At 61.7% G+C, this 13,654-nt stretch overlaps 1 protein-coding gene and 1 long non-coding RNA gene across 2 annotated transcripts in view; both read right to left on the bottom strand.

The window, feature by feature from the left end:
- Nucleotides 1-3,507: 3,507 nt before the first annotated feature.
- LOC118700821 (uncharacterized) lies at nt 3,508-4,725 on the bottom strand. The gene is made up of 2 exons (XR_004982350.2): nt 4,682-4,725; nt 3,508-3,759 (listed from the first exon to the last, which is right to left on the bottom strand). It is a non-coding gene; the product is annotated as an uncharacterized LOC118700821 (long non-coding RNA).
- An 886-nt stretch (nt 4,726-5,611) lies between these two features.
- ADGRL1 (adhesion G protein-coupled receptor L1) overlaps nt 5,612-13,654 on the bottom strand; it is a 57,250-nt gene continuing 49,207 nt past the window's right edge. The window contains exons 21-24 of the mRNA XM_054518156.1: nt 10,841-10,937; nt 9,975-10,094; nt 9,421-9,438; nt 5,612-8,831 (exon numbers count right to left, since the gene is read on the bottom strand). Of these exons, the coding sequence (XP_054374131.1) occupies nt 8,269-8,831; nt 9,421-9,438; nt 9,975-10,094; nt 10,841-10,937 (798 nt within the window). The 3' untranslated portion in view covers nt 5,612-8,268. The remainder of the gene's footprint in view (nt 8,832-9,420; nt 9,439-9,974; nt 10,095-10,840; nt 10,938-13,654) is intronic.

The raw sequence follows: 13,654 nt of genomic DNA on the forward strand, positions 1-13,654 counted from the left end.
GGCAGCTGTGGCGTTTTTCACCCCAGAGATGCCTTTGGCCGGCTGGGCACTGCAGCTGGGTGCTCAGAACAAGTCCAGGCAAAATAGGAACTCAGTTTACCTTTGGTGGAAAAGGTTCAGACAACAGTGAAGAGAAAAGGAGTGGGTTCTGCCGTGGAGCTTAGATCCAGAGTTTTATTGTAGCATGGTAGACTTCTGAATGTGGTAACAGCTCCAGCCAGACACACACCCGGCCGCATGGTCTCGTGTCCTTTTAAGCCCCAGGGACAGGGGGAGGGGAGGGACAGGTGAGGGCCAACCAGGTGGGAGCAGGGGAAGGCTCAGGGGATGTGGACGCTGGGACAAACCAATGAGCCCAGGCCTGGGGGGCATCTGCCAATCACACGACGCCTTGCTGGAAGGTGAAGATTAATGGACAGCTGCCAGGCAGGAGGGCAAAGGGGGAGGGGGAAAGGTTGGCATACCTGAGGGGGATGGGATAGGTGAGACAGGAAATGGCGACACACTGCAACAGGGAGGGGAACCAGTGAGTCCTACTGGGAGCACTGGTTGGAACTGGGAGCACTCAGGGAAACCAGTGAGTCCTACTGGGAGCACTGGTTGGAACTGGGAGCACTCAGGGAAACCAGTGAGTCCTACTGGGAGCACTGGTTGGAATTGGGAGCACTCAGGGAAACCAGGGAGTCCTACTGGGAGCTCTGAAGAGAACTGGGAGCGCTGAGGTGAGGCACTGGGAGCACTGGGAGGGGGCACTGGGAGAAGTGGACACCCCATCACGTGTCCCAGTTGCTCGAGTCCAGCTCCTCCCCGGCTGGGCAGGTGGGGAGGGGTCGGGGGGTCCCCACAGTTTTCTGGGTGCCCCCAGCAGGGAGGGTCTGATTGACAGCTGGGGGAGAACAGGTAGTGGGGATGATACAGGGGGGTGTCCAGGTGAGGGATTCAGGGTGCACTGGTGTGGATATTCTCAGTTCTGTCGAAGAAAGAACAGAGATAATTTCTCCCAGGCTGAGCCTGAGAATCTTAGAGGAAAGAATTAAAACAATTATTATCTCGCTTTCTGTAACCATTGTTTATAGTTATGGTTCTCCAGAGTGTGCTATTCATTGTCACCAATAATGTGAGATGTTTTCACTTTGAGACTGTGAAATACAAAGCTGTGTTTTGTGTCAAGTACAAACAGGCGACATGTGTATTTATGAATGCGAAATGTGTGGACCCAGACAATGGGAGAGCTGTGAATTCTAATAATAACTGAGGAAAATAAAGCATGGAGAAAGGCCTTTGAACCTATCTTTTGTTTGCAATTAGCACTGGTTGATTTAGGAGCACTGGAATTAAGGTGTTAAGGATGTTGCTTTTTGCTTGCAGTTAATCCATAAAGAGCTCTGCAATAATAACCTTTTGAAGTATAATTTTAGAATATTACTTGTATCCTTGAAACTATAGCTTTAGAATATATATATAGGAAATATGCTTATCTCACGCCTTATGGAAGCAGAGAAAAACAGTTTGAGAAAAGAAGATGAACATCACCTCAAGGATTTATGGTTTCGACCAAAGGGAAGCTGGACATCACTGTTAGATTGATAGTCTCTGCAATTAAAAGGTGGACCCACATCTGGGGAGCTGGACTCCACCAGGTGGGATTCGTCTTTCTTCTTTCGGAAACTGGACCGCCACCATCTGGGATCCTCCTTTTGAGATACATCCTGAGAAACTAAGATCACAATAGTGTATAGAATTGTGATGTAATAATTTGGAATAAAAATTGCTGATGAGTAAAAAAATTGGAAATAGAAACTGCTGAGAAAGCTGATGAGTACCCCTATAAATACCTGTAAGCATCAATTATCGGTGTGCAGTTGGAGGGAAAACTTCCCCCACTGTACTCAGCGCTGTATTGCTCATACTTTACCATATTAATTAATAAATTGATTGCTGCTTGAATATTGGCCTAGTCAAGCTCCTTATTCATAACAAGACCAATCGGGTCCCAGCTTAGCCAGCGAGACTATAAAGCTCGCAACTTCTTGCTAATAAAGGAATTATTCTTTTGCCCTCTGATTCACCTGAAGACTGGAGTCTTTCTTTCCGTCCCTGACTCAACAGCGTCACGCTGGGAACAGGAGACCCCGGGAATGAGGAACCCCGAGGATGAAGGACCCCGGGAATGCGGGACCCCGGGAATGCGGGACCTCGGGGATGAGGGACCCCGGGAAGGGGATGGACGGGCCCCGGGTGATCCAGGGGCGATCCCAGGGGGTCGCGGGGGAAGTTCCCGCCCCCGCCGCGTCCCTCGGTCACTTTCGCGCCTCCCAAACGGCGCCTCTGGGATCTGCCCAGCGACCGGTGACGTCACCAACACCGCTGGCTGCCATTGGCTGCGGCGCGGCGGCGGCGCCAATCACGAGCGGGGCGGGGCCGAGGCCCCAGCGCTGGGTCTGGGGGCGCTCCGGGGGCTCCTGGGGGGCAGCGAGGGGACAGAGGGACCCCCGGCACCGGGACCCCCTGAACTCCCCATTCCCGGGCACGGGGACCCTCCTGAACCTCCGGGCACGGAGCCCCCCTGCCCTCCCTTCTCCGCCACTGGGACCCCCTGTACCCCCTTATCCTGAACGAGACCTCCTGTACCCCTCTATCCTGAACGGGACCCCCTGTACCCCCTTATCCTGAACCGGGACCCCCTGTACCCCCTCATCCTGAACGGGACCCCCTGTACCCCCTCATCCTGAACGGGACCCCCTGTACCCCCTTATCCTGAACCGGGACCCCCTGTACCCCCTCATCCTGAACCGGGACCCCCTGTACCCCCTCATCCTGAACGGGACCCCCTGTACCCCCCTATCCTGAACCGGGACCCCCCCGACCCGCCCATTCCCGGGCACGGGGACCCTCGGCAGCCGCTGTTTGCTGGCACCGGGAGCCTCCTGCACACCCTGCACCCCCCTGATCTCCTCACTGGGCACCCCTGGGACCTCCAGCCTTCTATTGTGGGACCCCCTGAAGCTCCCAGCCGCCCCCCATGGGACCCCCTGCAGCCCCCGATGCGCTCCTCTCCCCAAACCCCAAACCCTGGGGCTGCTTTGGCTGCTCCCAGCCTGGAGAGAGCCCTGAGCCCCCCGGAGCGCAGCGATGGGGATGGAGCCGAGTCACAGCTCCAGGAGGGGCAGTGGCAGATTTCATTCTCAGCACGGAGCAGGAGCTGGGGGGCTCCCCAAAGGTGGGGGGTTCCCACAAAGGCTGGGGGGTTCCCCAAATCCCCAAAGGTGGGGGGGTTCCCCAAAGGTGGGAGGGTTCCCCAAAGGTGGGGGGGTTCCCCAAAGGTGGGAGGGTTCCCCAAAGGTGGGGGGGTTCCCCAAAGGTGAGGGTTCCCCAAAGGTGGGGGTTCCCTAAAGGTGGGGAGTTCCCCCAAGATGTGGGGGGTTCCCCAAGGGCCGCTCCCCTCTCCCCCCTCAGCAAAGCTTTGCACGATCGGGACATTTGAACGAGCGGAGGCGTCAGCGCTCATCGGTTACAGACATTGGCAGAACTTTTGATTAATTAATGATTAATTAATGAATTAATTTCGCCGTTTGCTGCTTCTGTCTCCCCCCTCCCGTGCAGTGACCCCGGGGTGCAGCTCTGCCCTTGCTGGAGCCACTGCTGGGGTGTCCTGAGCAGGCAGCGATGGCTCCACGGGGCTGGAGGAGCTGCTGGGGGCATCTCCCAGCGCCGGAATTCCCTTTGCCCGCAGGAATTGCTCAGGGCGAGCGCTCAGAGCTGCCAATGATCGGGGACAGGGACAGGGACAGGACAGGGACAGGGACAGGGACAGGGACAGGGACAGGGACAGGGACAGTGAGGACAGGGACAGGGACAGGACAGGGACAGGGACAGGGACAGGAACAGGGACAGTGAGGACAGGGACAGGGACAGGGACAGTGAGGACAGGGACAGACCCAACCTGGCCCCTCCCACACCCCCAGCCTGGCCCACCGGGGTCCCCAAAACCCCCAGGTCCTGTCACTCCTGGGGGCCTCTGTCCCCCCAGTGCTCCCAGTGTCACATATGACACTCCCAGTATAACCAGCACTGGGTTACTGGGCCAGCTCCCCCCAGTACTCCCAGTATCGCTGTCCAGTGACCCCCCCAATACCCCCACGTCCCTCCCAGTTCCCCCCAGTATCCCCTCCCAGTTCCCCCAAGATCCCCCCCAGTGCCTCCAATGCTCCCAGTTCCCCTTTCCAGTACTCCCAGTATCCCCCATGTCCCTCCCAGTCCCCCCAGTGCTCCCAGTACCCATTCCCGGTGCTCCCAGTGCTCCCAGTCCCCATTCCCAGTTCCCCCAGTGCTCCCAGTCCCCATTCACAGTTCCCCCAGTGCTCCCAGTCCCCATTCGCAGTGCTCCCAGTGCTCCCAGTCCCCATTCGCAGTGCTCCCAATGCTCCCAGTACTCATTCCCAGTACTCCCAGTGCTTCCAGTTCCCCTTTCCAGTACTCCCAGTATCCCCCATGTCCCTCCCAGTTCCCCCGAGTGCTCCCAGTCCCCATTCCCAATGCTCCCAGTGCTCCCAGTACTCATTCCCAGTACTCCCAGTGCCCATTCCCAGTGCTCCCAGTGCTCCCAGTACTCATTCCCAGTACTCCCAGTGCCCATTCCCAGTGCTCCCAGTGCTCCCAGTGCTCCCAGTGTTCCCAGTACCTGGCCCCTCCCGGGCTGGGGGGCAGCGCTGGGGCCGGGGGGGGGGCCCGGGGGGCTGCGGGGGAGGGGCAGAGATCAGAGTGGGAGGGGAGGGGAGGGGAGGGGAGGGGAGGGGAGGGGAGGGGAGGGAAGGGGAGGGGAGGGGAGGGGAGGGGGGGGTCCCACCCCAAATTGGGGGGGGGGGAGGCGCTCAGAGGATTTGGGGGGGTCTTGGTTAAAGGGGAATTGGGGGGGGGGGTCCAGCTTGTGGGGGGGGTCCCCCGTTTGGGGGTGTCCCGGTTGGGCCAGGGGTGTCCCGGGGAGGGGGGGGGTCTCTGTCAGGGGTCCCGGGTTACGGGCGGTCCCCAGGGGGGTCTCCGTTGGGGGTCCCGGGGGTGGTTGGGGGGGTCCCCGCCCGGGCGTCTCGCGGGGGGGTGGTACCAGTGGGGGGGTCCCGGTCAGGGGGTCCCGGGGCTGGAGCGGAGTTTGGGGTCCGGGGGTCCCGAGGGGAGGTCCCGGGGGTGTCCCCGCCCGGGGGTCTCGTACCGGGCGCGGGGGTCCCCAGTGTCACCACAATCGGGCGGGTCACGGTGCTGGGTTAATGGGGAGGGGGGACGGGGACCGGGGGGGTGACACCTTCAGATTCCTCCGGTGTCCCCATGTCGCCCCCAGGGTACCTGTCCCTCCTCAAGTGTCCCTGTGCCACCCTGTGCACCACCCCCCTCCCGAGTGTCCCTGTCCTTCCCCCCCGCAATGTCCCTGTGTCCCTCTCCAGTGTCCCTGTCCCTCTCCAGTATCCCTGTCTTCTCCACTGTCCCTGTCCCCCCCCCGCTGTCCCTGTCCCCCCCCCGGTGTCCCTGTCCCTCCCCAAGTGTCCCTGTCCCCCCCAGTGTCCCTGTGCCCCCCCCCCCTCCCCCGTATCCGCAGGGCCCCCCAGACACAGGCGGTGGCTCCAAGAACTGGTGTCACCTTTATTGGTTCCTGTCCGTGACCGTCCCCACGGTGGCCCTGACCCGTCGTGGCCCTGACCAACCCCATGGTGGCCCTGACTGTCCCCATGGCGACACTGACTGTCCCCATGGCGACCCTTGCCACCCCCTCCATGGCCCTGGCTCTCCTCTGGTCCCTTTGGTGGCCCTGGTCACCTCTCTGGTGGCCGCAGTGGCCTCAGCAGTGGCCGCCATGGTGCTGGTGGCCCCTTGGTGGCCATGGCTGTCCCCTGGCTCTTCCTGTGGTGGCCCTGTCCATCCCAGTGGTGGCCCTGGCTGTCCCCCACAGCAGTGGTGGCCGTCCCCTGACTCCCTGTGATGGCCCTTGATGCCCCTTTGGTGGCCCCAGCCACCTCCTGGCTCTTCCTGTGCTGGCCCCAGTGGCCCTGCGGTGGCCCTGCAGAGGCCTCGTGGTGGCCCTCTGGCCATCCCCATGGTGGCCCTGGTGACCCTGTGGTGACCGTCCGGTGGCTCTTGGCGACCCTTGATGGCCCTGGCCGTCCCCTTGGTGGCCACAGTGACCCTGTGGTGGCCCTGGGTGGCCCCTTGATGGTCCCGTTGGTGGCTCTGAGTGACCCCACAGTGACGCCAGTAGCCCGTGGTGGCCCTTGGTGGCCCTTGGTGGCCCCGCGTCCCCTCCGGCTCCGGTTTCGTTGGTTTGACGCACTCGACCCAAAGTTGGTTTGGCAGAATTTGGGGGGGGGGGGGGGGGGGAAGAGGGGAAGGGAGGGACCCCCCCTAACCCGGGGAGGGGAGGACCCCAAGATCTGGGGGTGGGGGGGAGGGGGTTTTCCCCTCTGCACCCCCAAATTTGGGGTCCCTGAGGAAGTTTTGGGGTCCCCCCATGCTAAGAGAGGGGGGAGGGGAACCCCAAAACTTGGGGAGGGGCTGGACACCCCCGTGTGTCCCCAAAACCCCTGAGGGGGTCTGGGGGGTCCCCAAAACCCGGGGAGTTCCCTGATACCCTGGGGGTCCCCAAAACACAGAGGGGCCCCCAAAGGAAGGGGACTCCAAATACTGGGGGGGGGGGGGAGTCCCCAAATCTGGGGGGTCCCCAATACCCTGGGGGGGGGTCCCTGGACCCCAGGAGGGGGCACCCAAGCTCTGGGGGGGGGGTCTCCAAAGTATGGGGGACCCTCAGTCCTGTGGGGTCCCCAAGTTCACTGTGGATCCCCAGAACTTGGGGGTCCCCAGTACCCGGGGGGGAGGGGTCCCCAAAATGTGGGCGGGGTCTCAATACCCCAGGAAGGATCCCCAAGCCCTGGGGGGTGTCCCCAGATTGTGGGGTCCCGTCAATTTTGGAGGGGGGTTCCCAGAACTGTTAAAGGGTCCCCACTGCCCCCCCCCGATTTTGGAGGCCCCCCCCATCCCTATGTACAGCGTGGCGAGGCCCACCCCGGCTGGGGGGGTTGTGCTTCCAGGGGGGCCCCGCTGGGATTAGGGGGACCCCCGGAGAGGGGGGGTGGTTTTGGGGAGGCCCCCCCGTGCCTCAGTTTCCCGGGTGGGGGGGTAGGGCTGGTCCATTTACATCTATATTACAAGGAAAATGTGTCTCTTTGTGGGGGGGTCCCCATTTCGGGGGGGCCCCTGCTGTGGGGGGACCCCTCAGTTTGGGGGGCTGTCAGTGCCCCCCCGCGGCTCGGTGCTGCCGAGGCCACCGGGGCCCCCCTGGGATGGCTTTTGGGGGGGCCCCCAGAATGTGGCTGAGGGATCCTCCCAAAACGCCCCCACACGGGGGCAGGGGCACGAGGGGGGGCCCCGTGCAAGGTCCGGGTGCAAAGTCCTGGTGCGAGGTCCTGGTGCGAGGGGGGACACGGCTGAGCAAGGTCCCCAAGCAAGGTCCCCACGTGTGGCGCCACCTGGATCCTCGGGCGAGGTCCTCACGTGTGGCGCCACCTGGATCCTCGGGCGAGGTCCCCACGTGTGGCGCCACCTGGATCTTCGGGCGAGGTCCCCACGTGTGGCGCCACCTGGATCCTCGGGTGACACCGGGTGGTTCCTTGGGTGAGGTCCCCATGTGTGGCGCCAGATGATGGATCCTTGTGCAAGGTCCTCGTGTGACACCGCAGCCTGGTGCCCCCACGGCTCCTCGTGTGACACCACGGCCTTGCACGACCCCAGCTCCTCGTGTGACACCGTGCCCTGGTGCCACCACAGCTCCTCGTGCGAGCCCCCGGGACCGCGCTGTCCCCTCTGGTGGCGGCCAGGTCCTCGTGCAAGGCTGGCTCGTTGCTGGGAGCTGCCTCCTCGTGCAGGGTGGGGGTCCTTGAGTGCCACTGGACCCTCGCGCGAGGCCACCCCCCCCCCATAAGGACAAGACCTCGCGTGAGGGGGTCGGGGCTCGGGCCAGACCCTCGTGTGAGGCCAGACCCCCGTGTGAGGCCAGACCCTCATGCGAGGAGGGGTCTTTGCTCAGGGCAAGACCCCTGTGTGCCCCCGGAGCCTCGAGCAAGGGGGGGTCCCCGTGCAAGCCCAGCCCCCCACGTCCCCCCCAGCCACATCCCCGTGCAAGGCCGGACCCCCTGGCAAGGGGGGGAGCCCACGGTGACCCCGTGCCCCCTGCGTGCCCCGAGCCCCCAGCATGAGGGAGGGTCCCGTGTGCCCCCCCGCCCGGGGGTCTCACAGGCTGGTCACCAGCTGCATCTGCCCGTCGGGCTCGGCCCCCCCCACGCCCCCCTCGGGCCCCCCAAAGGTCTCGGGGCTGTGCCGGCGGTTGGGGGGGGGTGCGCGGGGGGGCCCCCCCAGGTAGGGGGGCGCTGGGGGTGGGGGTCCCTCGGGGCTGCTGTCGGGGTAGTCCCGCGGCGGGGGGGGGTGCCGGGGGTCGCGGGGAGGGTCGGGAGGGGGCCCCAGCCCGCCCGGCCCCCCCCGCGCCAGCTCCTGGTAGAGCAGCCCCAGCTCGGGGGCGCCGGGGGGGGGCTCGGCGGGGGGCGGGGGGGGCGGCGGGGGGGGCGGCGGCGGCGGGGGGGGCCCCCCGTGCGCGGAGCCCCCTCCCCGCAGGTTGTTGTGCACCAGCTCCGAGATGATCATCTTCTCCAGCGCCGCCGCGTCCGGGGGGGCCCCCGGGCATCCCCCCCGGCCCGGGGCCACCCCCCCGGGCGCCCCCTCGGGGCCCCCCCGCAGGCTGTAGCTGTTGTTGAAGTTGCCGTTGAGGGGCAGCGGCTCCGGGGGCTCCCGGGGGGGCTCTGCGGGGACGGGGGGGGCGTCAGTGCGGAGATGGGGGGGTCAGTGAGGGGGTCTGGGACATCACTGGGGGCTTTGGGGGTCAGTTGGGTTCTGGGGAGTCATTGGGGGGCTTGGGGGGGTCAGTGGGGGGGTCTGGGGGTGATGATTGGGGGCCTTGGAGGATCCGTGGGCGGTGTGGGAGATCATTGGGGGGCTTGAGGGTTCAGCAGAGGGTCTGGGGGTGGTCATTGAGGGGCTTGGAGGGTCAGTGAAGGGGTTTGGGAGGGTCAGTGGCGGGGTCTAGGGGGTCATTCTGTAGGGCTGGGGAGATACAGGGGGAGTTGGGGGTGCTGTGAAAAGGTCTGGGGGCATTGGGGGGGTTTGGGCAGGTTTGGGGGGTCTGTGGTGGGGTCTGGGGGATTGGGGCAGGGTTTGGGGCATCAGCTGAGGGATCTGGGGGCTAAAGGGGGGGTGGGGGGGTCACAGAGTGGCTCTGGGGGGGTTGGGGGGGTCTGAGGTGTTGGGGGGGTCAGTGAGGGGTGTAGGGGGCAAATGGGGGGCTGGGGGGGAGCAAGGAGGGGCACAGGGGGGTCATGGGGTAGCACTTACTGGTGTCACGGAAGCTCCCTGGGGACAGAGGCAGCACTTAGGGGGGGTCATGACCCACCCCAAACACCCCCAATTCCCCCCCAGTCTGCCCCAATTCCCCAGCACCCCCCATTACCCCACAGGCGGGACATTTGGGGACATTGTGGGGAGTCTGGGGCTGTGTGGAGTCAGGACCCCTCTGTCCCTCTCTGTGGGGTTGTGGGTGCAGAAGGTGGGGGGCAGCTGTGGGGAGCAGGAAAATCCCCCCATTCCCACCCAGGGGCTGAAATTATGGGGGATGCAGCAGCCAGGACCCCCCGAACCCCCCATTCCCTCTTGGGGGCAGGGGCTGTGGGGGGATTTTGGGGGGATCCAGTGGGCGTGGGGCAATTCTGTGGGACCAGCTGCCCCCCCGGGGGCTGAAACTGGGGTGTTCAGGTGGGAGCACCCAGGACCCCCCAAACCCCCCCTGAACCCACCCGAGGGGGGCTGAGGGAGGAAGGATTTGGGGGAGGGTCCCGGGGCGTCCCGAGGGTTTGAGGGCAGTTTGGGGGGGTCGTGGCCCCCAGACCCACCTGGGGCGGTGAAGGCGGGGGGGGAGGCAGGGGTGAAGCCCCCCCCCTCGGCCAGGAGGGTGTTGTAGGGGCTCGACCCCCCCCGCGGCGGCAGCACCGGGTTGGGCAGGAGGTGCGACCCTGTGGAGAGGGGAGGGGGTCACACACGGGGGGCTGGGGGGGTCTGGGGGGGTCCTGGCGGTCCCAAGAGTGTCCTGGAAGGGTCTCCAAAACTTGGGGAGGGGTTGGACACCCCCGTGTGTCCCCAAAACCCCTGAGGGGGTCTGGGGGGGTCCCCAAAACCTGGGGAGTTCCCTGATACCCTGGGGGTCCCCAAAACACAGAGGGGCCCCCAAAGTAAGGGGACTCCAAATAATGGGGGGGGTCCCCAAATTTGGGGGGTCGCCAATACCCTGGGGGGTGGTCCCTGGACCCCAGGAGGGGGTGCCCAAGCTCCGGGGGGATCTTGGGGTGTTTTGGGGTGTTTTTGGGATCCTCACCTGGGTGCTGTGAGTGGAGTCTGGGGAGCATGAGGGGTCTTAGGGGACCCCAGGACCTGTGGGGGATCAGAGGGGTCCCAGGGTGTCTGGGGGGGTCCCCAAATGCATCCCAGAGGGGTTTTTGGGGTCCTGGGGTAGGGGTGAGGCGTTTCAGGGGTCTGAGGTGGATCCAAGGCATCTCAGGAGGTCTGGAAAGGGGCCCTGGGTGGTTTCTGGAGGTCTGAGGGGGCCCAGAGGGATCTTTGGGGTCCTGTGGGGGTTTTGGAGAGGGGTCTCACCACTGTTCAGGGTGGAGGAGGTCTCTGGGGTCTCTGGGGTCTCTGGGAGGGGTGTCACCTCCGTTCTGGGGGTGGGGGTGTTCTGAGGTGTTTTTTGGGGGTGTCTCACCTCGGTTCAAGGTTGGGGTGCTGTTCAGGTCTCCCCCCATAAAACTGGACTCCGTCTGTTTCCGGACCGTGTCATTCCACATCCTCCGGATCCGGCTCTGGGGGCACAGCGGTGGGGCTGGGACCCCCAGAACTCCCCAAAACCCCCCCAGAACCCCCCAGCCATGCCAGAATACCCCCGAGGTGTCCCCACATCCAACACCCACAGCCTGGCGGGGTCTGAGGGAGATTTTGGGTTCAGGGGGTTTTGGGTAACACAGGGGGATCTTGGGGTGCCACAGGGAGACTTGAGGGGTCTGGAGGGGGCACATCTGCATCTGGGGGATGATCTGAGTCTCTCACGGGGGATTTGAGGGTGCCATGGGGAGGATCCTGGGTGTGGAGTGGGTTTGGGGGCTTTGGGCTTTTTTGGGGTGAGGGGTCTTTTGGGGGGGTTGGGAGTCCCAATCTCGGTGCTGCTGTAGTGCTGGGCATGAATTTGGGGGGTGATTTGGGGGGCTATGGGGAATCAGGAGGCTCTGAGGGGTCTTGGGTGTGTGTGGGACTGACAGGCAGGACTAGAGTGATTGACAGGCGGCCTCTGTGATTGACAGGCAGGAATAAAAATGATTGACAGGCGGAATCAGCCCCTCTGAGTGATTGACAGGCAGGAATAAAAGTGATTGATAGGCAGGATCAGCCCCTCAGAGTGATTGACAGGCAGGAAAAGCCCCTCTGAATGATTGACAGGCTCGAAGAGGGATGAGGGAAGTGTAGCAGCCCCAGGATTTAAGTTGAGAAAAGGGGCAGGGAAAAGTGATGGAAAAAGTATTTAAAGCCTGAGGGGAAAAGAGTCGAAAAAGGGAGGGGAAAGGGATGGGAAATATGAGGGGGAAAAGGGATGGGAAATGTGAGGGGGAAAAGGGTGGGAAATATGAGGGGGAAAGGGTGGGAAATGTGAGGGGGAAAAGGGTGGGAAATATGAGGGGGAAAAGGGTGGGAAATGTGAGGGGGAAAAGGGTGGGAATTGTGGAGGGAATAAGAGCAGGAAACCTGAGGGGAAAGGGTGGGAAATGTGAGGGGAAAACAGTGGGAAATATGGGGGGGAAAAGGCAAGAAACATGAAGGGAAAAGGGCAGGAAAAGTGAGAGGCAAAATAGAGGGAAACATGAGGGGACAAGGGGTAGAAAATGTGAAGGTAAAAGGGTGGGAAACCTGAGAAGAAAAAAGGGTGGAAAAGGTAAGGCAAAAAATGGTGGAAAACGTGAGGGAAGAAAAGGGAGGGAAACGTGAGGGGGAAAGGGCAGGAAATATGAGGGGGAAAGGGCGGGAATTGTGAGGGGAAAAGGACAGGAAATGTAAAGGGAAGAAGAGCAGGAAATGTGAGGTGAAAAAGGTGGGAAATGTGAGGGGAAGACAGTGGGAAATGTGAAGGGGAAAAGGCAAGAAACATGAGGGGAAAAGGGCAGAAAAAGTGAGGGGGAAAATGGAGGGAAACATGAGGGGGAAAGGGCTGGAAAATGTGAAGGGGAAAGGTGGCAAATCTGAGGAGAAAAAGGGTGGTGAAGATAAGGGGAAAATTGGTGGGAAACGTGAGGGGAGAAAAGGGAGGGAAACGTGAGGGGAGAAAAGGGCAGGAAAGGTGAGGGGAGAAATGGGGGCGAAACATGAGGGGGAAAGGGGTGGAAAACTAAGGACAAAAAAGTGGGAAACATGAGGGGGAAAAGGGCAGGAAATGTGAAGGGAAGAAGAGAAGGAAACGTGAGGTGAAGAGTGGGAAATGTGAGGGGAAAAGGGTGGGAAACGTGAGGGGAAAAGGGTGGGAAATGTGAGGGGAAAAGGGCAGGAAATGTGAGGGGAAAACAGTGGGAAATGTGAGGGGGGGAAAAAGCAAGAAGAAATGAGGGGAAAAGGGCAGAAAAAGTGAGGGGGAAAATGGAGGGAAACATGAGGGGGAAAGGGGTGGAAAACATGAAGAGAAAAGGGCAGCAAATCTGAGGGGGAAAAGGGTGGGAAAGAATGGTGAGAGACGTGAGGGGAGAAAAGGGCGGGAAAGGTGAGGGGAGAAAAGGGCGGGAAACATGAGGGGGAAAGGGGTGGAAAACCTAAAGGCAAAAAAGTGGGAAATATGAGGGGGAAAAGGGCAGGAAATGTGAAGGGAATAAGAGAAGGAAACGTGAGGTGAAGAGTGGGAAATGTGAGGGGAAAAGGGTGGGAAACGTGAGGGGGAAAAGGCAGGATATGGGAAGCCAAAAAGGTGGAGAAATGTGAGGGCAAAAAAAGTGGGAAATGTGAGAGGAGAAAAAGGTGGGAAAAGTTATGGGAAATCTGAGGGGGAAAAGGGGGGGAATTGTGAAAGGAGTAAGGGCAGGAAATGTGTGGTGAAAAGGGTGGGAAACATGAGGGGGAAACAGTGGAAAGCGTGAGGAGAAAAGGGTTGCAAACCTGGGGAGTAAAAAGGGTGGGAAAGGTAAGAGAAAAAAATGGCAGGAAACATGAGGGGAGAAAAAGGTGGAAAAAGTGAATGGGAAAAGGGTGGAAAATGTGAGGGGGAAAGGGCAGAAAATATGAGGGGGAAAAGGACTGGAAATGTGAAGGGAATTAGAGCAGGAAACCTGAGGGGAAAGGGTGGGAAATGTGAGGGGAAAACAGTGGGAAATATGGGGGGGAAATGCAAGAAACATGAAGGGAAAAGGGCAGGAAAAGTGAGAGGCAAAATAGAGGGAAACATGAGGGGACAAGGGGTAGAAAATGTGAAGGTAAAAGGGTGGGAAACCTGAGAAGAAAAAAGGGTGGAAAAGGTAAGGGAAAAAATGGTGGAAAACGTGAGGGAAGA

Source organism: Molothrus ater, chromosome 37 (genome assembly GCF_012460135.2).
Source record: "Molothrus ater isolate BHLD 08-10-18 breed brown headed cowbird chromosome 37, BPBGC_Mater_1.1, whole genome shotgun sequence".
Taxonomy (NCBI): domain Eukaryota; kingdom Metazoa; phylum Chordata; class Aves; order Passeriformes; family Icteridae; genus Molothrus; species Molothrus ater.